Source organism: Glycine max, chromosome 18 (assembly GCF_000004515.6).
Source record: "Glycine max cultivar Williams 82 chromosome 18, Glycine_max_v4.0, whole genome shotgun sequence".
NCBI lineage: Eukaryota > Viridiplantae > Streptophyta > Magnoliopsida > Fabales > Fabaceae > Glycine > Glycine max.
The window spans coordinates 2819192-2844633 of record NC_038254.2 but is presented as its reverse complement, the minus strand read 5'-3'; the positions used below and the strand labels follow the sequence as shown (position 1 = coordinate 2844633).

At 34.1% G+C, this 25442-nt stretch overlaps 2 protein-coding genes across 4 annotated transcripts; both read right to left on the bottom strand.

Moving 5' to 3' along the window:
• Window positions 1–10418: 10418 nt before the first annotated feature.
• LOC100794589 (probable phosphoribosylformylglycinamidine synthase, chloroplastic/mitochondrial) lies at window positions 10419–15273 on the bottom strand. Its single transcript, XM_026126919.2, has 2 exons — window positions 14932–15273; window positions 10419–14768 (listed from the first exon to the last, which is right to left on the bottom strand). Exons 1-2 carry the CDS (start codon window positions 14971–14973, stop codon window positions 10578–10580), a joined length of 4233 nt encoding a protein of 1410 aa, XP_025982704.2. The 5' UTR covers window positions 14974–15273; the 3' UTR covers window positions 10419–10577.
• Window positions 15274–18811: 3538 nt separating this feature from the next.
• On the bottom strand, window positions 18812–24733 carry LOC100791954 (AT-hook motif nuclear-localized protein 15). 3 transcript variants are annotated; one of them, XM_041012031.1, is made up of 2 exons: window positions 24432–24726; window positions 18812–24003 (listed from the first exon to the last, which is right to left on the bottom strand). In XM_041012031.1, exon 2 carries the CDS (start codon window positions 23984–23986, stop codon window positions 23078–23080), a length of 909 nt encoding a protein of 302 aa, XP_040867965.1. In that variant the 5' UTR covers window positions 23987–24003; window positions 24432–24726; the 3' UTR covers window positions 18812–23077. The 3 variants fall into 3 exon arrangements, 2 of the variants coding, with proteins under 2 accessions (XP_040867965.1, XP_040867964.1); XM_041012030.1 differs by having other exon boundaries at window positions 18812–24006; window positions 24432–24725; XR_005889686.1 differs by having other exon boundaries at window positions 19104–22122; window positions 22719–24733.
• Window positions 24734–25442: the final 709 nt, after the last annotated feature.

Below are 25442 nucleotides of genomic sequence, written 5' to 3'. Positions count from 1 at the left end.
TAAGGCTTTTAACTTCAATTGCAAATTCAATGCTAAGTGGCTTGTGACCAGAGGCTGTGACTTATAGTAGTTGCTTGGTAGAGTGAGTGTACACAAAAGGATTGGTCATAGAAGCCTTACATCCACACATACAGGATGGATCAGCCGACACGTGGCAGCATACTGTGCCTGCAAGGTTTTTTGTCACTCTTAGTCCTTCACTTTGCGGTTGGTATTCAAGCTTTTTCTATCTCCACCAGTATTAAGGAGATCTTATTGCCACACAAGCCTATGAGGACTTGTGTCGTTTATTCAAATTCAAGCATCGGTTATTGTCATTTCAGTGCTCTTCAATCTCGATAACCAATGATAATATTATTAGTATTTTTAACCAACAACTACCATAATATTTGAGGTGGTGTTTTACTTACGTAAAGATGGTGCTAATTGACCCCACATAGTAGCCAACAGATCCAATTTTCAGTTTTCATGAAATTATGTTAACTTAGAGTCTTGGAGTATTTTCAGGCGGAGAAAAATTCAACATGGATTATTATGAATTTAATGATAATGCACTGAAAATATAAAATAATAATTTTATTTTATATTATTATCTAATCACAAAAATGTATTTGACCTTTAACATAATTTTATAAAAATTTATAAATTTATCATAAATAATAATTTATTGTATAAAATTATTTTACACTTTAGGTACATAATCCTTCTTCTCAGTTATTGTCTAATAGAAACATAAATTAATTCTGGTGAGTCGGATAATAATCTCATGAAGGTGATTGCACCCCATTACATCCATGGACCCTACGATGATAACAAGCTCCTTGTTCTTCTCCTCTCTCTGCCTCTTCCTCTGTCTCTCTCCTTGTCTCTTCTACGTGTTGCATGTGGTTCTAGGAACACAAACATTCCTCATGCTGCAATTAAAGGAAATTCCCAACTTCACCAGTTTCTTCAGTGTTAAGCTTCAGAATTACCGAAAGATTCAAAAAAGAGAGAGAGAGAAGAGATTATTACATCAGTTCAGATTGCTACTTAATTATACATCCGTATAAGCAAGTTTAAAATTTTCATTTTTGCTTCCAAAAACTTTATATATTTAAATAAACCAAATTCATCTCTCTGTCGTTGTTTTCCTTCATTTTGCCAAACTAGTCAAAAGTTTTTTTTGGAGGAATATATTAATCTCTCTGACTCAGAACCAATTTGGCTATCTGATCGATCCAGTTATATCCTAATCAAAGAAACTCAAATGTATTGCTTAGTATTTTTTTAGTCCTTTTCATAATAAAGAAATATCTTACTTATGGCTTGACACGTGTATATCTTAAGGTACACATGTGGTTTAGCTGCAGATAGAGAGAGGGAAAGTTGAATCTCTGCCCTATGTTTTATTTTCCAAACATTACAAAATTAATGAAATATATGAAGTTCTTGGATTATGACCGCAGACAATCCAAGTCCACACAACATCTAGTTAAATTATCAAATAAGAAAAAAGAAATAGTCGACGGTTAAACTTAGAAGTATTGGATGCATCAATAAGCATGTTATGCTTTCAGGAAAAGATAAAAGTTCCAGCACTAAAAATACTAGTTATGCATAGGGCTAAGGAAAAATCTGGAAATTCCTTCACATCTTTACTAGCAAATACAGTACTTTTTTTTTTTGGAGCTAAAGCATACACATAACAATAAATATAAGGTGCGAGGAAATTGATTGAAGTTGCTGCCATTCAGAGAGTGCGAGTTTTGATAATTGAAGAGAAAGTTCTGGAGGTTTTTGAATACCTTCCCAGACCTCATTTCTTCTGCGCCAAAAGACTCCAGAAAACTAATACTAATTAGTAGTTTTAAAATATAAATTTTGGCAGCTAAAAAATAAAAAACAATTTATGACAATAAAAACCGTGACAAAGTATCAACAAAAGACTAAAAAGACAATTTATCAAAATTCAAGAACTAAAAAAAATATTTTTAAATTTCAAAGGTTAAAACAATAATTAAGTCATATATGGTGAATTTATGAATTTCATTTCTCTAAATAAGACGTAGACCTTCATCTATGCATACATAGAGTAATTCAGATAACTTGGAAACAAGTACGTAAAACCTGCACATGAATAAAGTAATGATCAGATGCAATAATTGACAATATTCATTTATGATAACGTGATCGCACAAGACTCAAATAAGAATCAACACGGACTTTTTATCCAAGTTGAAAAGGTTTGTGACTCTAACTGTAATATAGGATTATGGCTACTGAAAAACAGATACCTCAGTAGAAGTCACCATCACTAGAAACAGCTACTGCCAACACCGTATATAATACCAATTTGACTAAAGAATATTTCCTGCTTAAACAGCATGAATAGTTTTTGCTCAAGTTTATTTTTTTGACAGCAAGAAACTTATAGTATTTCATTCAAAATAATAGAGTGAAATACAAGTTGGAATAAAATCAAAATGTTGCAAACTAGCATATAATCTAGACACCAGCAAGAGTTGATTTGTTTGTCTCGGACTCAACTGAGTAGTTGTGAATATGATGAAGCTTCTCACTATCATGATTATTAAACTTTCGAGTTAACTCGCTAACTCTTAAAAGTTCACTTGTCATCTGCGTGAGTTGACTCTTAAGTAAACTCTTTTTTTAATAGACTCTGAACAAACTCTATAAACTTTAAGTAAACTTGATAGACTCTCGAGTTTACCATTGAGTCAACGAGTTAACAAGTTAAAAAAATTGACCAAAATGTAAATCATTTTTTAGTTTTTTGTTTTTATAGCATTCATCATACCTTCATTTAGTGTATTATTCTTAAATACAAAATTCCCACCTTTAATAATATCTAACTCTTATTTTCTAATAACATCAAACTCTCGATAAGAATGATCTACTAGTACTATAACCTCTGCAAGTTATTATTTAGTAGTGATGTATTATTATTAGACTTGATTATTTAAATATTCTGAACATTATAATTTATTATTTTGCTTTATTATATTGTTAAAATGTTTAATTAGTATATTATTTATAGATATTTTGTTATTATTTTTACATGAAGTAGACTCTTACGAGTTTACAAGTTGAGTCACGAGTCGAGTTTATAGAACTCTCACGAGTCTATGTAAATTGTCAAATTTGATAACCTTACTCACTACATACTACATTGTGTGAAAGGATGAAACCAAACTCAGAAAACATTTGTTTTTTGGCATTCAAAACATCCACAATTCGCTTGCAATATGTATCAAAAATTATGTTGGTTGACCCTGATTCTTCAATCCACTTCTTAGTAGATAACAGCCCTATAGCCTCAGCTTCACGTGGTGATGGATTACCAAAACACCAAGTTGTTCTGGCAGAAGCAAATTCACCTAGGTAATCACTAATGCATGTAGAAACACCAAAAATACCGAGGTCCATGAATAAAGCAGCATCAACATTACCCTTCAGGTAAGCAGTAGGAGGACGGATCCACTTGGCATTGCATAAGGTAGTTGAGCCCTTCAAGTGATGCGAGGATATAGATTGAAGTTGCTGCTATTCAGAGACTGAGTTTCGATAATTGAAGAGAAAGTTCTAGAGGTTTTTAATACCTTCCCAGACCTTCTCATTTCTTCTGTGCCAAAGACTTCAGAAAACCACTACTAATTACTCACATTCATCACTGTTGATAGTTTTCAATAAAAGAAAAATGAACTCAGAAAGTCCTTGTGCATTGTTCGTTAACTGATGAATTTTATGGCAAAGAATAGATATGCACCATAATACCTTTGCATGTTCGCAACCAAAGAATATGTGCCAGTCATAACTTTTGCTTAAGTTAAACAAAGAAAATAGGAACTAAAAGATAAACGTGGGCAACTTAGCATTTTCATTAAAATGATATTAGAACTTTGAAAGAAAAGTTAAACTTTCTAAACTTTGAAAGAAAAGTCAATATAAATTGATGTCAAAGGTACCTACATTACAAAGAGTCAAGTCAATAACATTAAAAGTGTTGCTCACATGATAGTTTAGTGGTAAATCAATTTTATATGCATTATAGTTAATGCGCTCTAAAACTTGAAAAATACCATCTCCGATTTATTAAAGTTTAGATTTTCTTTTGGAAGTAAACTTATTCTTCCTCAACTGAATGCAAACCCAATCACCCGGTTTAATAATCATTTTCTTTTTCCCTTTATTGGAATATATAACATATTGTTTAACCTTTTTTTCAATTTGTGCTTTCACCTTCTCATGCAAACTCTTAACAAAATTGACTTTAGAAAGTTCATCCTTATTCATCATAGCAGGAGTGTTAAGCAAAGGTAACAAGTTAAGAGAGGACAATGAATTAAAATCGTAAACTACCTCAAAAGGAGAATAAGTAGTAGAGTTTACTACCCTATTATAAGAAAATTCAGCATAAGGTAGGGATTGCTTTCAAGCTTTCAAATTCTTATCTACCAAGCACTTTAGAATAGAGCTGTCAAAATGGACCAGCCCGGCCCATGTGGGCAGGCCCGCAACGGGTTAAGCTAAAAGTGGGTTAGCCTAGCTCGGCCCACTTTTGTGTGGGCTAACAAAATGCCAGCCCGACCCGGCCCACCACAGGTTGGTGGGTTATGCGGGCTGGCCCACTTTTCTGCCTTTTTTGTAAAAAAAAAATTATTCCAAACTACTTAAAATAAAATCCAATATTAAAACCAAACTAAATCAAATCCAAACATTCAATATTAAAGTGATTGAAGTCTTCAAAATAAACATTCAACATTAAGATAATTGAAATTTAAATGTCATAAAAAATAAACTTCTAAACTATTGAAATTAAACATTAGAGTCAGTCATGGACTGTGAAATCCAAAACAACCTCCTCTTCTTTCTCAACATCACCATTAATTTCATCTACAAAGACAAAAAAAAAATAAACAATATCATTAATAAGTCAAATAAATAAAACAACACACCAATAACAAACTAAAAATGATGGAAAAAGAAATGTAAATTATCAATATCTTCAAAATCATTTATCCAATTTTGGGTTAAAATTAGTGCTTGAACATTGGAAGGAAGAAGACTAGCGTGATACTTGTTTAGCACACGAGCACCAATGCTAAATGTCGATTCACTAGCAACAGTTGTTATAGGAATGCTTAACACCTCACATGCCAATCTACAAAGATTTGGATAACGTTCTTGGCGATCCTTCCAATAACTCAAAATATTCAACTTTGGGAAAAACTTTGGCTCAAGTGGTGTCTCAGCCAAATAGAGATCTAATTCAGACTTGCCATTGACATTAACATTTTGGCTCACATAATTGATATATTCCTATGACAATATAAGAGAAAAATTAAATTAAATAAATTGAATCATAAAACAATTAATTAATTAAACAAAAGAAAAGACTAACATTATATGGATCATCCATCTCTTGACAATTATAAATTTATAATAATAATAAAATAAAATAATATATTATTTAAATTTGATGGGTTGATGGGCTGGCCCACCAACCCACGGGTTGAGCCCACCTAACCCACGGGCTAAGTGTGCTGGGCTGAAAAGTTTCCGGTACCAATTTTTTTTAAAAAATTGAGCCCAGCCCACCTCTAGCCCGCAGTGGGCCGGACTGGCCCACGGGCCGAAACCCATTTTGACGACTCTACTTTAGAAGTTGAGATAGAGTTCAATTTACCAAAATGATGGGCGTAGCACATGGACTCAAACTTTATCTAACCCATCTTTTTTCCATCAAGCTCTCCACTTGTCTTTGGCTCTCTTTTATTATTTTTTTGGATTACTTCTATATGCTGGCCTATTTGATATGGAAACTCTCGACATGAGATCAATTTGGTGTTCTATCTCTCTCAAAGGAGGCAACCCTTGAGGGGACTCTTTGGGGAAGACGTCCCCAATCTTCTTCAGCAATTTTTTCGCACCTAGAGGAAAAAAACTAGCAATAGAAGACAAACAATAATCATGAGGCATTAGTAAATACATAGGTTTCTTAGTTAGCAACATTCTCTTCGCCTCTTTTTCTCTCATGAACTAGCTCTGTATTTTTCTTTCTTGATTTTCATTTTTTTCACTTTTTTTTATCCACTTTTTTTTTCTTTTCTCTCCTTTCAGGTTTCTCTTTTCATTAATTTTGTTTTTCTCTTTTTTTTCTCTCTTGTTCTTATTTCACTACCATTTTTATTTGATCCTCACAAACCTCACTTGGAGACAAAGGTTTAAGGGTAACGTTTTGTTCTTTATGTACAAATGAAAATTTGTTTGTGACACCATTATGGACAACATCCCTATCATACTGACAAGGCCTTCCAAGTAAGAGATGGCTAGCCTCCATAAGGATTACATCAAACAGTATCCCATCAACATATTTTTTAATGGAAAAGCATATCAAAACTTGTCTATCTACAACTAGCTCTCGATTCTCACTTAATCATTGTAGTTTGTAAGGCCTAGGATGAGGGAAAATTTTCAAAACAAGCTTTTTAATCAATCTTTGGCTAGCTACATTAATGGAACTACCTCATCAATAATCAAAGAACATATTTTTCCCATGACCATGCACCTAGTATGAAAAATGTTCTCTCTTTGAGTTTCATCTTTATCCTTACACACATTCGCCATTAACCTCCTAATCATCAAAAGATCACCTTTCAGGGGTTGTACATCGCATTTACTTTCACTCTCACTAGAAAAACTAGAAGAGCTAGAAGAAGATGCACTAGTGATATCCCCATTATCCAACACAACCATAGCACTTTTGTAGGATATTGGGACGCAATGTAACCCTTTCCCAAACACTTAAAACATTTAATAGAACTTTTTTTTGAATAAGTGGGAGTAGGGTTAGAATTATTTTTACCAAGGACAACACCTTTTTCATGAGATTTGAATGAAAATCCTCCCTCCTTCTTGAATGTCTCCTTATCTTTCCAAGTTGAAGAGTCATAGACGGATTTCTTGTATATTTGTTTCCTCTTGTTGCTCCACCTTGATAGCTTGATGAATGGGATCCTCCAAAGAGGCATAATGGTGTAACTCTACAATGTCTTGCATCTCCCTATTGAGACTATGCAAAAACCTTGTCATTGTGGCCTCTTGAGACTCCTCAATTTGAGCAATAATCAAGGAAATCTCCATCTCTTTGTAATACTCATCCACACTCGTATTTCTTTGAATTAGTCTTTGAAGCTTGTTGTGAAAGTCTCTCCCATAATAGGACGGCACAAATCTCTTTCTCAGAACTTTTTTCATGTCTCTTACCATGTATTAATCAAAGGTTTTCTCATCCTCTCAACATCACTCTTCACTTGATTCAACCACACCAAGGCATATCCCTCAAACTTCAGGGAGACTAATTTGATCTTTTTCTCTTCATTGTAGTTATAGCAAGCAAAAGCTTGCTCAACCTTCATCTCTCACTTAAGATACACTTCTGAATCACAAGTCCTTTTAGGGATCTTCACCTTCACTCCCTCAATCCCTTCCTCTCTTTGTCTACCTCCATATCTTCTATGATTTATTTTCTTTCTATACCTCTCATTCCTCCTTTCTCCCTCATCCTCTTCATACCCTTCATCTTCTCCATGAGAAGAATTAGATGATCTTACCTCTTTTCTTCGTTCTATATTTTCAATTTTCACACTTAAAGTTTCACCACTCATGTATATTCTTCACAAACTCTTTTCATTCTCCTTTCTCATTCTCTTCATCCTTTCTTCATTGTCATAACTCATTCTTCTCATTTGATCGTCAAGTTTAATCATCTTCGCCGTGAGCCTTGTGGTTTTCGGAGATGGTGGAGTAGCATCTCCATTTGTAGAAGTCATACCTATAAGGAAAGTTTGTGCACAAGTAATCAATAGAATATGACATCACTACTCCAACTTAGTGTTTTCACTCAAATTTACTCGTGTATCACTCTTTCAAGGCTTTTTTTTTAATATACACTTATGTCTTACCACTTTTGCTCCTCTTCAGTTCTTAAGCAGAACCTTCAAACTCAAAATCAAGAAATATTCAATGTGAAATATGTTAAAGACAAATAAAAAAAATGAAAAAAATACTCAAAAGGAATGTCAAGGAAGACAAACTAAAAGACTCTAGAATGAAAAAAAGGATTGTCCAAGAATTGAACTATACTAGATATAAATAACCAACAAAACACAATTTTTTTTTTGAAATATATGTAAAAACAAGAAAGACTATGAATGTAATTTATTTTTTTTTGTGTTTTTTTTTTTGCTTCCTTTTTTTATCTATGAAATTTTCTTTATTTTTGACGCAAAATTCAAATTTAAATGCAAATATGTGATTGGACAAATTTAAATCTAGACTATAATAGAATTTGGGCTCCAAACCTAAAAACTGGATTTCTTTCTTTTTTACTTCTTTCTTTTCTTTTTCTTTTTTTGCACGAATGTTAATAGTATATTTATAAAAAAGATAAAAAGATATTAATACTATATATAGTTCAGAAAAGAAAGATAAACTCAAAGGAAGATAAAATAATATATAGTTAAACAAAAGAAAAAGAACAAACAAAGGAGAAAAACGCACAAGATAAAAGAAAACACAAAGGATAGATAACACCTAAGTACCAATTGATAGAACCCTAATTTGCGGATCCAATTTTTAGCATCAACAAGCTTGGAAACCTATTTGAAATCCTCTGAAATTGCAAAAAAATAATTAAAAAAAAGCAAGAATTATAAAAGGAGATAGAAAGAATAACACCTTAATCTTGAAAGATTGATAAATTAAGGATGATTCGTCACAAAGAATAAAATTATTTGATAAAAATCTACGGTTTCACATAAGAATCTCTTAACTGTGTTTAATATGAAATTTCATAAAAAACTATCAATTAAGGAATTTATTTATAATTCCTACTGTTTAATCCCAACTTAGGCCCAATAACTAATCTAATAATTAAAAAAAAATAACAATAAAAAGATAATAGCCCATTACAAATTCAAAAATAGGTTCAAAAATACAATTAAAAACAAAAATAAATTTTATTTTAAAAGTTGACAAAAATAAATGAGCTTCCCTTCTTTTTCTAGATATGGATACAAAAGGACGTAATGCTTAGTAGGAGAAGTCAGGGCTGCAAGTTCACAGGGTCCTGTACCACTACTACCAGAACCAATTGAATTTATATTTTTATGTATCTCTTTCTATTCATTAAGTATGACCACTATAGTTTTTTATCAACTCTTACTAGGAGGCATTAGCAGAAATAATGCTCACAGGGCACAAACAACTTTCTTAATAGTTTTCTCATTTTTGCCAAAATTAACCATAAAAGAAAAGAACAACTATTATCAACTCTTACAGAATACCGCATTACAGATCAATTACACCTGCTACAACCCAATTCACATCTTACTTCCTCAATGACATAAACTATGACGGAGTCATATTTGAAGTCCAGAAAAATTACAAGATAAATTAGAGGTATATAAACAACATCATGCAAGCATCAGACTTGCATTTGTTGAATTAGAGATATATCTTACCTAACATGATGAAAGAACCATGAAGCAACAAGACATACAGAGTACATCAACATGTTGAAAATATACAACACTCGAGATAAAAATAATCTCTGGTTGAAAAATCATAGCTGAACAATGGACAATGACATCAGTATATTGAAATAATCAATCAAGCATAACTTACCATTAACCACCTCACACCGTTACCATATTCATGTCCATCCAAAAGTAAAATTCACCAAAACCACTAAATCCAGTAATCCCAAGTAATAAACATACACCAAATCATTATTCTTGAAGCGTGAAACTACTTTAAAATCAAGCATTACTAGATATCATTATGTAGAAAAACTTAATCCCTAAAAGCATGTCTTAATCATCATGGACTAATCTAAATAACTCCCAGAAGGACAAAAAATTCACAAGAGAACCAGACCTGTGATGGTCTCAAACACTGAATAATATTCTTTTGGCATAGATGAGCACTTCTCTGTAGCATAACGAATATACTCATCTTGAAGTGCTTCAAGCTTCATGCTTCATTGCAAGCTACAAGCGCTCCTTTCTTGATAAAAGATCAAAAGTTCACTTATAATTCTTTCATTCATGCTTGAAACAAGTAAAATAATTAAGCATAAACTAATATAAGTAAAAGTATAAGAAAAACCAGTAAATGATCAAACATGTGGTAGGCACATAAATATTCTAATAAATTCAACTCACATTCCCAAGCAACTTGATTACCAGACGCAAAATTAAAGTGAAATTGAAAAAATAAACAAAGCAACGTAACCATTCAGCTATTCAAAAAATTAAGCACTCAATGGCAGTGCTCAGCTAGCATTTAGACAGATCAAGCAATAGACAGATAAAAGAATTGCTGAACAGCGAACAAGCATTAGATAAAAGCCCTTTAAACTGGTAATTTGACTCTAGTTGTATGTTATTGAGTAACCTGTCCATTAATTATGGAAGGAGGACATGGATAAGTTGTCAACTAAAGCAAGGACAAGTGCTTTATATGGGGAAAAAAGAAAGAAAAAGATAAGACAAGAAAAACATTTGATCATCTCAGGAACACCACTCTCTTGCATTCTGGAACATGCGTAACCAAGGACTAGGCCCCTTCTTCTCCACATCCCACTGCTTCGGATACCATGGGAACTGCCACATTAAGAAGCAACGCTCAGGATGAGGCATCATGGCAAGATGCCTCCCATCTGGGGAACAAATAGCTGCCACCCCTAAAGGAGAGCCATTTGCATTGAAAGGGTAGGCCTCTGTTGGATTTCCAGCATCATCACAATATCTTATAGGAGCCAACTCAGAATGAACTATACGGTCCAACACGCCTTCATCAGGGAAATAAGCTCTTCCCTCACCATGAGCAGCCCATATACCCAATGTACTACCTGCCATGCCTTTGAACATTATTGCCGGTGAGTCCTTTATGGTCACACTTGTAAAACGGCATTCAAACCGCCCTGACTCATTATGAATGAACCTCGGTTGTGATAGGTCGCCACCAGCACCATGCACACCCCCAACTTGTGGACCCGGTACCCATCCCAACAAAGCCATTAGCTGACATCCGTTGCATACACCAAGACTGAAAGTGTCTGGACGCTTGTAAAACTCCTGAAACTGTTGTAAAACGGACTCGTTGAATCTTATGCTAGCAGACCAACCTTTTGCAGAATCAAGCACGTCAGCATAGCTAAATCCACCAACAAACACAATTCCCCGGAAGTCTAGCAAAGAGATCTTTCCATTAAGAAGGTCTGACATGGTAATATCCCATGGTTCAAAACCAGCAGCATAAAATGCTGCAGCCATTTCTCTGTCTCCATTGCTCCCTTCTTCTCTAATCACAGCCACTTTAGGTTTTATAGTTGCAGACATAAGCTTTTCATCAGTGAAGGAAGGAGTAAAAGGCAGTTCCCATGAGGGTTCATAACGATGTTTTAGTCCTTCTTTCTCCATATCCACACAAGATGCCAACCTTTGGAACTTTTCCAGCTGAAAACTGGTCTCTTCCCACATGTCCCTAAGGATACTAGTTTTTTCAGTTAAATAAGTCTCCCCATCAACCTTAACTTCTATTGATGGATTGGCTGTTACTTGACCTATGATTTCAGCAGAAACTCCCACATTGCTCAATTTATTCACTACCAAAGCCAGATTTTTCTTGCTTACCTCAAGAACTAACCCAAGCTCTTCAGCATAGAGTGTTTGGAAAAGGCTGTTACCTTGCGATGCAAAGTCCAAACTAAGTCCACAATTACCAGCAAATGCCATCTCTAAGGCACAAACTAGCAGCCCACCATCACTGATGTCATGACCAGCAGATATCAGTTCATCAGAAAGAAGGTCTTGAACACCTTCAAAGACCTTTTTAAGGTAAGGAACATCATCAAGATCAGGACACTCATTCCCAACTTGGTCAAACGCCTGGGCAAGAGCAGATCCACCTAACCGCCTCTTACCTTTTGACAAATCAATATGAAGCAAAATACCATCATCCTTGAGTTTTAAATCTGGCGTCACTGTTTTTGTTATATCAGGACAAGTAACATAAACACTGATGACAAGATTTCCTGGAGCCTTGACAACTTCACTCTCGGCGTGGGCTGCCATAGAAAGACTGTCTTTCCCTCCATCAATAGCAATGCCAAGTTCAATCATTGCTTCAGATAGAGATATAGCAGCATCATACATGTCAGCTCCTTCCCCATCAAGCTTGGCAGCATACATCCAGTTACCACTAGCCTTGACATCAGAAAGGGAAGTGACCTTCGCCCATACAAGATTTGTTAGTGCTTCTCCAACAGCCAACCGAGCCATTGCTTTGGGGTCTAACAAACCTTTGATTGGTTGTTCTCCAATGGCACAAGCACCTCCAGTCACATCAGCAAAAGTTTGAGCTGTAACAGCAACATCAGCAATGGGAATCTGCAAAGGGCCAACAGTTTGCTGTTGTGCCACTAGACCAGTAACACACCTGTCAACTTTTGTTGTCAAGAAGCGCTTTGAACAAACAGACGGTAAACTCAATACCCTCTTCAGAGAATCTATCACTTCAATCCCAGGGACAATATCAAGTGGCTCCCGCTCATAAACAACCCGATTAAACTTAAAAGTTTTCTTAGGCATGTCACCAAGGACTTTCTCCAGTTCAAGATCCACAGCAGGGGGAGGTGGAGGGAGTCCATTTGAAATAGACTTCTGAGCTGCTACACTGTCAACTAAAACAACACGTCCATCTCCACTGATAGTTCCAATAACAGCCATTGAAACTTTTTCCCTGTTACAGATTGATTCTAGGAGATCACGGCTTTCAGGCTTCACTAAGATTGCATCCTGCTCCTGATACTCTGCACCCCAAATTTCTAGAACAGACATTGTATGATCACCAACCACAATTGCTCGGACATCTATCTCAGCACCCTTCGGATATATAATTTCCTTTACAACATTGCAGTTCCCACCAGCTCCCTGATCATGAATGCTGATAATTGGGTTTTTATCCCCCATCTCAATACAAGCACGCACAAGACGATATAGTTTTTGAGCCATCTCAGCATCCCCACGTTGCACAGCATTGAAATCAAGCTCTGCATCATTCTGCCCACTCACCATGCTTGAGGCTGCCCCACCTCCCATACCAATACGATAAGCCGGGCCTCCAATCTTAACAACCAGCATCCCAATGTCAGGCTCTCCCTTTGATATATGAAGGTGGTCAATCTGTCCTATGCCTGCGCTGAACATGATTGGCTTCAACCATTCTCGCCTCTCCCCACCAGGAAGTCTCATTCCGAAAGTTCTACAGAAACCCTGGATCAATGGCTCTCCAAATTTGTTCCCATAGTCAGATGCACCATTACTAGAATCTATCAGAATCTGTAAAGGTGGTGCCAAATTTGATGGATAAGTAAAGGAGGGATCTTCCCATGGAGCATAAAAGCCCGGTGTGTTGAGATTCCCAACGCAATAACCAGCTGTAGCTGCCTGGACAAAGGACCCCCTTCCGGTAGCGTGTGTATCCCTAATGCGACCTCCTGCACCCGTCTCTGCACCAGGATAAGGTGCCACTGCGCATGGAAAATTATGTGTTTCAGCTGTAAACAAGATATCTAACTCATGGACTGCAACTTCTAATGGACATGCTGAACCAGGCTGAACTGGTCGGAGCTGCTTCACTGGGAAACCCCTGATTGCACTAGAGTTATCCTTGAAGCCAATAACTGAGTTATTTGGGTTTGCCTGCAGAGTACTTTTCACAATCTGCATGAGAGTTCTATTCACGGGCTGTCCATCAATGAAAATCTTTCCAGTAAAAAACCAGTGTCTGCTGTGCTCACTGTTGGACTGTGCTATATCAAACAATTCCACATTTGTCGGGTTGCGCTTAATGTCTTCTCTGAAAAGTTTGGTGTAGTATTCTAAATCCTGGTCATCAAAGGCAAAACCCATCTCCAAATTAATCTCTTCTAATGCCTTTCGTCCCCTCTCCATGACAGGTATATAATGAATCTCCTCCGGAACAACACTGGTCTCAAAGGATGTTAGTTTCTGAATATAAACACATTCAGTCATCCTATCATGCACCATAGATGCAAAATCATTGATTTGATAATCTTGCAGTTCAGTGGTGGTGAACAACAAGTACCTCCTGGACCGTTCCAAACGGTTAACTTCTGTCAAACCACAGGCCTGGCAAATTGCAACAGCATTAGTAGACCATGCTGTGGTGAATGACAACCTGGGGCCAACTTCAACAATAACTGGAATCAGACCCTCCTTCCTCTTCTTCTCAAGAAAGCTCTCAGTTCCCAGATTCTCAGGCTCGAATGTTTCTTGAAGAAGCCATCCAAGAACTGAAAATTTTCCACCGGAAAGTTGCGAACTAAGGCCAACATTATAGCACTGCTCCGTTAGTATTTCCACGATCTGACTGGAGATTTTCACTTGAGCCTCCTTCAAAAGCTCAGCAGCTGCACTTTCTTGCATAAACGGGACACGGTACAAATGAACAACTTCGGAAGCGGGCTTCTCAAACAAGGCAGGTTGCTCCTCTACAGAACTGCTTACGCCACCAGAAACCACAGCTCTGGGATTTTCCTGAGTCTGACACCTTAAAGGCAAAGCTCTGCGAGTTGATCCCAGACCCCAATTCCGATTCCAGAGTGCACCCCAAAGCATGCGACTTTTCTGCCTCTGAGGCTTCTTCTTCAAAAACAGAGTTTGCCTGGAGGTACCCTGAAACCAAAATCACAAAAACCAATAAGCAAAGATGCATCGAAACATGTCACTGCAGCATCAAAGCATGAACCTTTTTCCCCCAACAAGAACAACAATTAATAAATTAACAAAAGGGGTGCAGCATATGAGGTTAATTCCAAGAGAGGAATTAAAATCAAACCTTCAAGAATTGCGATACCCCAAATTCCGTCGCAGTCGCCATATCCTCGATCAAGTGTGGGAAAGCTCTAAAAAAAGAAGAAGAAAAAAATATTCACTACGCAAAATAAGAAATGTGGGAATCAAGTAGAAGAAGTAGAATCGAAGAGTAGCAGAACAAAACAGAGTGAGTGTGGAAGTGACGTAAAACGAAGAGAGGGTTTTGGTGTGGCACACAATAAAACCCTACTAGCCACTTAGTACTCTCTTTCTCTCCCTTCAAATCAAACGAGTAAAAATATTAAAAGTTTTCACCCTTTCAATTTAACTATTGGTTGCGTTGGCGCTATTTTTATATTTTCTCTGTTTTATCGACGATTTCTTTGTCTGCCGATGCTTACCTTTTTTAGCCGAATCGGATGCGTAATCCAAAGTTCATAAAAGAAGCCTATATATAAACACACTTGTTTCTTTGTGAAACTCGAAGCTGTAAATTACTAAGATATTTTTAAATAAAAAAAAAAGTAAAAACTAGTGTTAGTTTGAGAAGTATTTTCAAGTATCGTTAACTTTTATTTATGAAAAAAATTATTATCTATGAAAAACTTGTTAAAATAAGAGAGGAGTCGACAACAAAATAAGAACATGATAAAATAAAATAAGAATGAGATTTTTTTAAAGAAAGATAATAAATCAAATAATAATATATGATAAATAAGATAAGAGCAAAATAGACTTTAATCATGTATAATATTTAATTCATATCAGATAATAATAAGATGTATATTTGGTGCAATGTAATAATTGTATGACTGTTTTTTTTTACAGCCAATTGTATGACTTTTAAACGCAGTGAAAAGTGACTTTTAATATTTTTAATTCAGAATCTCTTTTGTAATCTAGATTTAAAAAAAAACTTTTATTAAAAATGTGTGTATTTGATTTTATAGGAGGAAAAAAAATTAGAATTGGCTCTTCACTAAAACTCTAGGTAGAATTGGCCCTGTGGGAACTGTAAGTACAGTTTGGATTTTCTTTTTAAAGTTTTAACGTTTCTATCAAATTGCCTGTGGTTTATAAAAAGTTGAAATCGTTAAATTGATAACTAATGAGTTAAAATATCTCAATATAACTTTATCTTCTATAGTTATATAAAGTATAAGATTCATTCTTATATAATAAATTTAAATTTTTGCCTTTCAAAAAAATAATAAATTAAAATTTTTACTTGACTGAGATAATTCATTTGCATGTTATTATTTTCTTTTATAAGTAAATTTTTTCTATCTTGTCATGTGTCTACTTCAATAATAATCTTAACATCGCAATTGATATATATATATATATATATATATATATATATATATATATATATATATATATATATATATATATATATATATATATATATATATATATATATATATATATATATATATATATATATATATATATATCGGTTCATTCTCTCATTTTAACATCAACTTCCCAAAAGACACAGAAACTTGTGAGTTGTGAGAGTGACTTTTGCATTAGACGTTTGATTTATTTTTTGATAACGCGTATTCAGACATATGCTAAAAATTAATTTATGTCCTTGATCTGCAAAGTGCAAGTCTTTTTTTAAAGTGCAAGTTATTATGTGTCATCTTTAAAAAAAGTTACTATATGATGACATTTTCTTTCGATCCAATTTTGTTATTGAAAACTTTGTAATTAAGAAAAATTAAATATAATGTTGTCATATTATAATTTAACATACGAGAAATCAATCTCAAAAAATTCAAAGAATTTTATTGGTTACAGAATGAATGACAATAAAAAAATCAATTGAAAGTTTCAATTTAAATATTGAAATAAAATAGATATATGAAAATCTCGTGACTTCTTTAACTGATTGATAAAATTGAGGCAAAATTAGAAATAATAATTAAATGATATTATTTTAAAATATTTTATTAAAATGAGACTGTTTTAAGACATCCTATCAAAATCATTATATGGCAATTTCACATGTCGCATTACTTTTTTTAAAAAAAATGGACTACGTGGAAAAATTGATAAATGTTTTTTTTTTATGCATGGGAAAATAGGAAAATTGTTAAATGTTAATCCACCTGACCTCACACATTCTTATAAAGTGGACTATAGATTCTCACATGATATGTTATATGGGATACAGTTGTTAAAAAAGCCTCCTACATGGATATTATATTACAGGTACATGTCAAAACTTTTTTAAAAAATAAAAAACAAAAAGCTTAAGTTGAAAAAACCATGATTAGATAAATAAAATAATAAATCCATATAAAATATAAATTTTATAAACATATCAAATAAAAAACATAATATAATATAATATCATATACAAGAAACAAAATATGCATAAATAAATATATATTATATAATAAAATAAATACCATAAACAAACAAATTTATTAATGCTACATTCATAATAAATAAATAATAAAAAAAATAGACAACCATAGTGTACAATATTGTATATAATTATATAAAATATTAATTATATATTATATTTGAATTATATAAAATGTTATTATCCATATAATATTTGAACATAATCCTTTGATGCCATCATTTGAATACAAAACCTTTTTTTATATTTTAATTATATAAAATGTTATTATCTATATAATATTTGAACATGATTCCAATTTTTTTATAGAAAAATAATACTTGTACGATAACTTTTAAAACAAATGAGTGAAAAAGGGAGAAAAATGAGAGGAGAGAAAAAAAAAATTGAAATATAATAAATGATATGATAGAGATAGACAAATAAAATGATGTTGCATAAATTGTTGTAAGAATTGTGGTACATGTATCATATTCGAACAACATCCTTTTACCAATTTACAAAATACTCTATCATGTATCATCTAATTCACCTAGAATTGGGCATCTGGGTTTGGGTCACAATATACCGGTTTTGATATTTTGATTCATTTAAATTGTGAACTTTTTAATATAAAAAAGTTAATACTCATAAATAAGGGATGTAAACTGTAAAAATAAGATTTTAAAAATATAGAATTTAAGTATTTTATACACAATATTAGTTGGTATAGAATTGAAGTAAATATGATGTAGAAAAATATTTTTTAGGTTAAGATGCAAATTATGTTATCATTTTGGATGAATAAATTTTTTATTAGAAAATTCATATTTAATTTTTAAAATAATTTAAAATGAGTCAAAATTTACATTTTAATTTAATTTTCTATTATTTAATTTTTTTTCGAATGGACAGGCCCGCTAAACTCATGGGCTAGTCAGGTACGGACTCACAAAAAAAATGAACTCATTTGAAATATAAACTTTGCAAAACGAGCTTCGCGAGTTACAGGCTTTGCGAGTGAAGTTACCCGCATGTCCATACAAGCTATTATACAAAAAAAATATGAGCATATTTAGAAATGTTGTTAGTGCAACTGTCTATGACAATTTCAATTCCCAGTAGATGTCATGGCTCGTCAATCTTGTATTAAATTTGATCACCAACACAAAAAAATATTAAAAAAAACTAAATGTTAGTTATTTTCATTTATAACAACAATAAAAATATATATAATTTATTTGAATTTATTAGAACTACATGACATCTTTTTTTGTCCTAAGTAAGAGAACGAATTTATTTCAACTGAATCAGAAACTAATCTTATTTATAATACATAGTTATGACTAAGCCAGAAAATTTTACACAAAAGAAAAATCAAACTTATATTCTTGTATTAGATAAATCATTTATTTACATATGATCGCAATATAACTTTAGGTCATTGTATAAATCATATGGGTTAAAAGCCATGGTGTGTGATGACAAGGAGTTAATGCAACAAATAAAATATTATAAAAGAATTTCTCAAATGCAATGTGAGTCATTATAGGAATTCTTTATCCTTAAGCCTTTATAGGATTTCACACTTGTATTAGCCGCACATCATTCAATGTTCTCACCTTTGTAGATCTACACCGTACTATCTCCTCTCAATTTCTACATCTAATATTCACACCTCTACGGATTCTACATCCAATACTCTCACCACTGAAAGTCACAGTTAATATTTTCACCTCCACAAATTTTCGATTCCATATTTTAAACTTTGTAACTAGGTTCTACCAACCCAAAGTATTATTTCATAAGTCTCTACAAACTTAAAATGCAAAGCTCAATAAGTGTAAAACTTCTCAATTGATTCATATGTAGTTACAAACACACTCCATAAGCATCAGTATTTTGATTGATCATCTGAGTTTTTTTCTCAATCACACACAACTAACCAAAGCAACTAAACGCCATGATAATAAATATTAATTTGCTTACATAAACAAAACATATATAAAGTTAAAATCACACATTTTGATAAAATAATTGTTCACTTTCTTTTTTATCTTATTTGCATTTCATTTTCTTTAAATATCTCTATTTCATTTATCATGTTTTTTCCGCATCACTTAATATTTATTATTATTTTTTACTTTTCCTCTTTTTTTCATTTCTCTTTCATCTTTTAATCCTAATCATTTCCATTTTATTAGGACTTATATCACAAAAAAAACTGTTAACAGTAATTCAATTCCCAATGATGACTTGCATGATTTAGATACTACTAGTTTTTTTTTTTTAGATACTACTAGTACATAGTACGAACTATCGAAACAATTGACACGATCAATTCGTATAAACAAGTTTTAATGGATTAAATGTACAATTTTAATCATAAAAACTTTAATTGCTTTATAAAATAATCTACATTAATTCATTCAAAAAACGAAAATCTTTTGTCAGAGGCATTATCTCAAGTTTTCTACAAGCCCAGGTGTTTGATTCGGCAAGAGGGCAAGCTCTCACTATTCTGTCACAGTCATTATCTTATCTCCAGTTTTCTAGCATGTCATGCCAGGTGTTTCATTTTAAGGGTTGCCACCCCAGGGACGAGTGTCAAGCTTGTGTGCATCAAATGGTCAATCCATGGATTGAACCCAGACACTACTTGAACTTAATTGGTAGTACTAGTATTATTTATTTATTATTTGTTACAAGGAAGGCTATAAAATAAACTTCAGTTTAAATGTGGATAACTTACTTCGACCACAATCCTATTTGTAACAGTGTAAATCTACTATTAGAATAAATTATAAATTATTTAACAACAATGACAAGCAAGTTGTGTAAATCAGAGACAAAGAAAAGCACATATTACGACAGCATATGCTGCATTCAAGCAGAAAACATAAGATTTCTTTTTTGGTGAATACAGAAAACATAAGATACTACAAGCTCAAATATATGCAATAATTAAAACTGAACTTCTTTTTAGTAAAATCGTTATTTTCATCATTGTAATCTCTTCCTTGGCCAGCTTTTATTACAAACTACAAATACACATTTCCATTGATAAAATGGAACGCAATTTCGCAGTTGATCCATAGTCAGGGACCTTTATATTGGCTAATGTGGGGGGCAGTTATTTTGTTTTATTTTCTTAATGCTACACGTATATTATGTGTGTATGTGTATTGTTCCACTGGGATTATATGGGTGTTATTATCCCCCTCAACCCAAAATTTATAGTCACTTGCATCTGAAAATCGTGTAGATAAAATTAAAAGCTAGTAGATAAACTTACAATTTTGATAGAAAATTGTTTATATCTAATGGTTTCCCCAAGCAGTGAATCTCCTACATCAATTTACTAAATGTTAACACAATGCTTTGTATGGTGTGTAACTGTATGCAATACAACAAATCAGTGTCCTAAATTTAGCTTTCACCACAGACATATATTTGCTAAATTTTGTTTAGCCAAGGGAGGAAGTATTTGAACATATAGTTTTCCTCTTCAGTGAAAAACCAGGCTGTCATCTGAACTGTTTTTATTAAGTGGCCTAGGGTTTTATTTGATCATATTATACAAACTTAACCCGACTAAAATTGCTAAATTACATTCTTGAATTTTCAATTTCAAGAAATATGGGTATCCTTCTCTGTTTCCCTTATCACTTTGATGCCCTAGGCCCACAAGGCTACAACAAAAACCAAGGAGGCTAGGATACATGCTATACACCGATAAAATTTTAATCTTGGCTAAATATTACTGATATCTCATGCTCATCAAGGAACGGTCATAGGCATACAATTACAAGAATTAAATTAAGATACCATAAGGTAATAATGATGGAATAACACCATTTAGAAGCAAACGAGAGGCCTTGTGAACAGCATCACAGAAAAATTGCAATTGTCACAGTCAATACAAATGTTCCTTTGCTTCAACTATTTCAGAGCACGACAAAAATATCATATACTAACAAGGAAAAAAAGGTTACTCCATTCCAAAATAATTAGTCTTTTTTAGTCTTTTGTTTTTGTTCCAAAATAATAGTCCTTTTAGCACTTTTAAGCTTCTTTTTTTTCAACAATACCCCTAGATATGATTAAAAGATAAATTAATACTTGCATTGAAAAGAGAGATGAACCATAAAAATAAGTTGGTGGATAGTAAAATGTATCTATTATTGGTGGATGTAGGACAATTTATGACAAGAGTAGTAGAAAGATTGAAGATATTTTTGTCTGCATTTGCATTTGTATCAATTGAATATTTTGTATGCCACAACCTTAAAAGACTATTATTTTGGAATTGAGAGATTATTTGTTAGGTTTGTATATCTTGGTACCAGATTTATCTGATAAAAATTAAACTATCTGTTAGTATGACCTAGCTGCAATTAATGTTTAGAGATGTATTATTTAACAATAACTCATAACAATATTTTTTGTCTCTATCTTTCCCCATTGCATCATTTATTAGATCTCATACTTCTCTCTTTTCTCTCTTAGTTATAAAATTAGTCGTACAAATAACATTTCTCTAATGTTTATATTAATAATTTACTTTTTGTGAAACAAAAACTATACCAATGGAAGCTAGCAAAGCTAATGACTAATATTTTTTCATTAATATATCATATATGACATTATTTTATAGTGAAAGTGTTAATGCACGTGGATTTCAACCACAGATGAAATATGCAAGAACAAAGAAGTCACGTTAAAATTTCTCACATTCAATATCATCCAAAACAAATGAAAAGGAGAATATAAAGTGTCAAAATTGATGAATGAATTGAACAAGAAAGCAAGCAAACCAAGGTATGAATACCTCAGGAGTCCAAGATGTCGACCACCCTAGATCCAATATCAAACAATTAAAAATACAGTGGACACAATTATGCTACCCCTCCCATACTTCATGTCCATCGATACCTATTATCTAACTTAAAAATTGATAAAAAGATGCATGTTGGCTAGCTAGACGAGTTTCTAAGCAAGAGTGACACAAACCAAAAGGCCAAGACCATAAACAATAATATCCACTATGGGGTCCAAATTTAACAGATGCAGGTTTTATTCCTAAAAAATACTAAAAAGCAAAACCTAGAAATCTAAAACAAGGGGGGGAACTACACCCAGACAACCTTTTTTGACACCACCTAGATGACGCAAAATAATGTTGACTCGAGTTTAAGCAGTATGGTCTACTCTAAAGTCCAAAACAGCATGATCAGTGATTCATTCAGGGAAAGGGAGATGAACCGACCGTATCACCATCACCCCTTCCCCTCTCTTGAAGAAAAAAGTTATTGTTCCATATCAATGTACCACGTGCAAAAATATTCAATGCGAAAACTGTCCAATTAATGCCATTTTTTTTCTCACGCTAAAACTTTCCAGCAATTTCCTCAACTCAATGAAGTACTAAATGTTACTACATGGAAGCTTACCACAGATTCCAGCACCACAGCTCCATTCTTATTCCCGGACCATTTCAAACTCCATCCTTATTAAATACCTACACATAATCATAATCCAACTCTTCCACCAAAACAAGCAGATTGATTAGACAGAAAAAGAAAAAAAAACAATAAACAAACCAGTAGTACTACAAAGTATATTAAAGATAAGAACATCATCTACTTGACTCGAGTCTCTAAGAAGCACAAATTAACAAAACCATCCTAATAACTAACCTTGCTAGCTAGCTAGCTATGCTTGCAAGAAAAACCGTGAGAAATTAATTAACATAGTACTTAATTCGCAAGTCAGTGAGAGATTAAAGACATGATCATATTGGCAAGGGTGATCAGAAGGAAGGAGGAGGGCGAGGTGGAGCTCCCCAGAACACATCATGAGGCATGTTCTGACCATTGTGTAGCAAATTAGGAGGCAAATTATACATAGGCATTGAAACCTGTTCCCCCAAACCTTGAGATTGTTGTTGCTGCTGCTGCTGCTGCTGCTGTTGCTGCTGCTGCTGCTGCTGCTGCACTTGCATTTCCTCCTCACCTTGATCATCCTCCAGAGGCAACCTCTCATAAGTGGCATTAGCGAAAGTGGCGGCGATCACCATCACCGGTCCGGAGGCGACGAGAGAGCCCGCCACGTTGCCGCCGACAACCTGCCCCTGCCCGCCGGCTAGGTAGACGGTCAGTCCGGTGGCGCCGGACGGCGAGGGGGACGGCAAAAAGGCACCCGAGAGGGAGAGTATCTCGAACCTCCCGTGGAGGGTTATGACGCCGGCGGGGGCGGCGGGCTGGCGGAGAGTGACGTTGGCTACAATGCCACTCCCGCTGAGGACCGACACGCCACGGTGGCGGCGGTTGGCGAAGGCGGCGATGCTCTCGGCGACATCGCTGCCGGAGGCGATTTCCAGGACGTGGCTTCGGAGCGCGTTGGGGCTTTCCTTAGTTATGACTATGGGCGGCTTGGGCTTGTTCTTGGACCCCGCTGGCCTGCCACGTGGCCTCCGACCGCTGCTTCCGGGCTCCGACCCTTCGTGGCTGCCGAGGTTTTGGTTCTGGTCCTCTCCGTTATCCCTGCTCACCTCTTCCTCGGTCGTGTTGGTGTTGGTGTTCGCGTTAGTGTTGCTGTTGCTGCTATTCGTCGGTGTAGTAGTAGTAGCGTTGTTGTTGTTGTTGTTGTTGTTGCTGTTTTCCATCAACTCTTGCTCTCTTATCATTCCCACATTCCCAGCCCACCATCTATTCGCCATCTTTGATTTCTCAAAACCTTCTAGATAGAGAAACAAAATAGATAGCTTGAAATATTCAGATCTCTGTCCCAAAACCTTGTTTCAGGATGAATTAGACACGAAGCACATGCGTTTTTGCATGTAAACCCTAACCACACAAGTCACATCCACCTAATTGAGACTATGACACGAAAATTAACTCAACTCGCTGCCGGAAATAAATAAACAAATAGAAGCTCAAGGACCCGACACGAGAAAAAAAAAAAAAAAACACTAAAAAGTTGAAGAGAAGAGAAGTAAGAAAGCCCCGGTTGAAGTTTGACACAAAAAAAACGCAGTGTGTTTCGGGGTGGTTGTAGCAGAAAGGATACGATACGGGTAATATGCTTTTGTAATTGTACCTCAATCTATGCCACTAAAAGGGTCAGACTAGTACGGGCATAAAATGGGAACAGTGGGGAAGTACCTTGAGAGTGAGGCCCAGTGTGTGTGTTTTATTTTATGGACGGAAAGATGATGATGTTAGCAATAAATGGGTTATCTGTGTATTGTTAATGGTGGGAGTGGTATTGGGTTGTTTCCCTGGTAAGCGGTTCTTGTACTGTGTTCAAAGTTTTCAACTTCCCAAGCAAACAGAGCTCCATCCACTTGTTGGTGTTGTGTCACCTACTCACTCACTCACCCCAGCTTCCTAGAGAGAGAAGCCAGAAAAAAGAGTTTTGAGTTTCGTAGGATGAAATTACCTTTATGCCCTCGTACTTGCTTGGTTGGTTAGTTGGTTGGTCAGTGGTAGAAGACTACTAAAAGTACTCTGTATCATCGTGGCTCGAGCGACGCGTGGGGTGGGGCTTCAACGGGCTCCTGCTATTTTGTCAAATGGATTCACTCTTGCGTTTCCCCAATAGTCGCAGCTTTTAGATTTACATCACAACAAATAGATCCTTCATCCTTGTCCTATTTTTATCTTAAATTATTTTATACAAATTAAAAATAATAATAAATAGATTAAAAATATATTTTTATAAAATTAATCTTATATTATTATTAATTTATTTATAATTTTTATTGTCTATCATTACTATTATAACATATATAAATCAAAAAATAATTAATATTATATTTAAATTTATCTAAAGATAAAAAAAATTCTAGATAAAGGAAGTATATATATATATTGCCGGAAAAAATTTTGTAGTTAATTTTAAAAGGATCGTACTTACCCTTTAACATCAGAACGTTAGTACATAAAATTTCGTCAACCGTTAACTGATAATGCCTTCAGAATAGTACTATTAATTAAAGAAATAAAAAATATTTATAGAAAAGTATAAAATAATAAGAGAATACATAGTCCTTCAACTCAAAGACAACATAAGTGCACACTAATAAAACATGTGTTAAGTGAAATTTATCATATACTAGTACACCGAAAATCAAACAAGCACTTAATACTAGTGTTGGTGAGGTTGTGTATGGT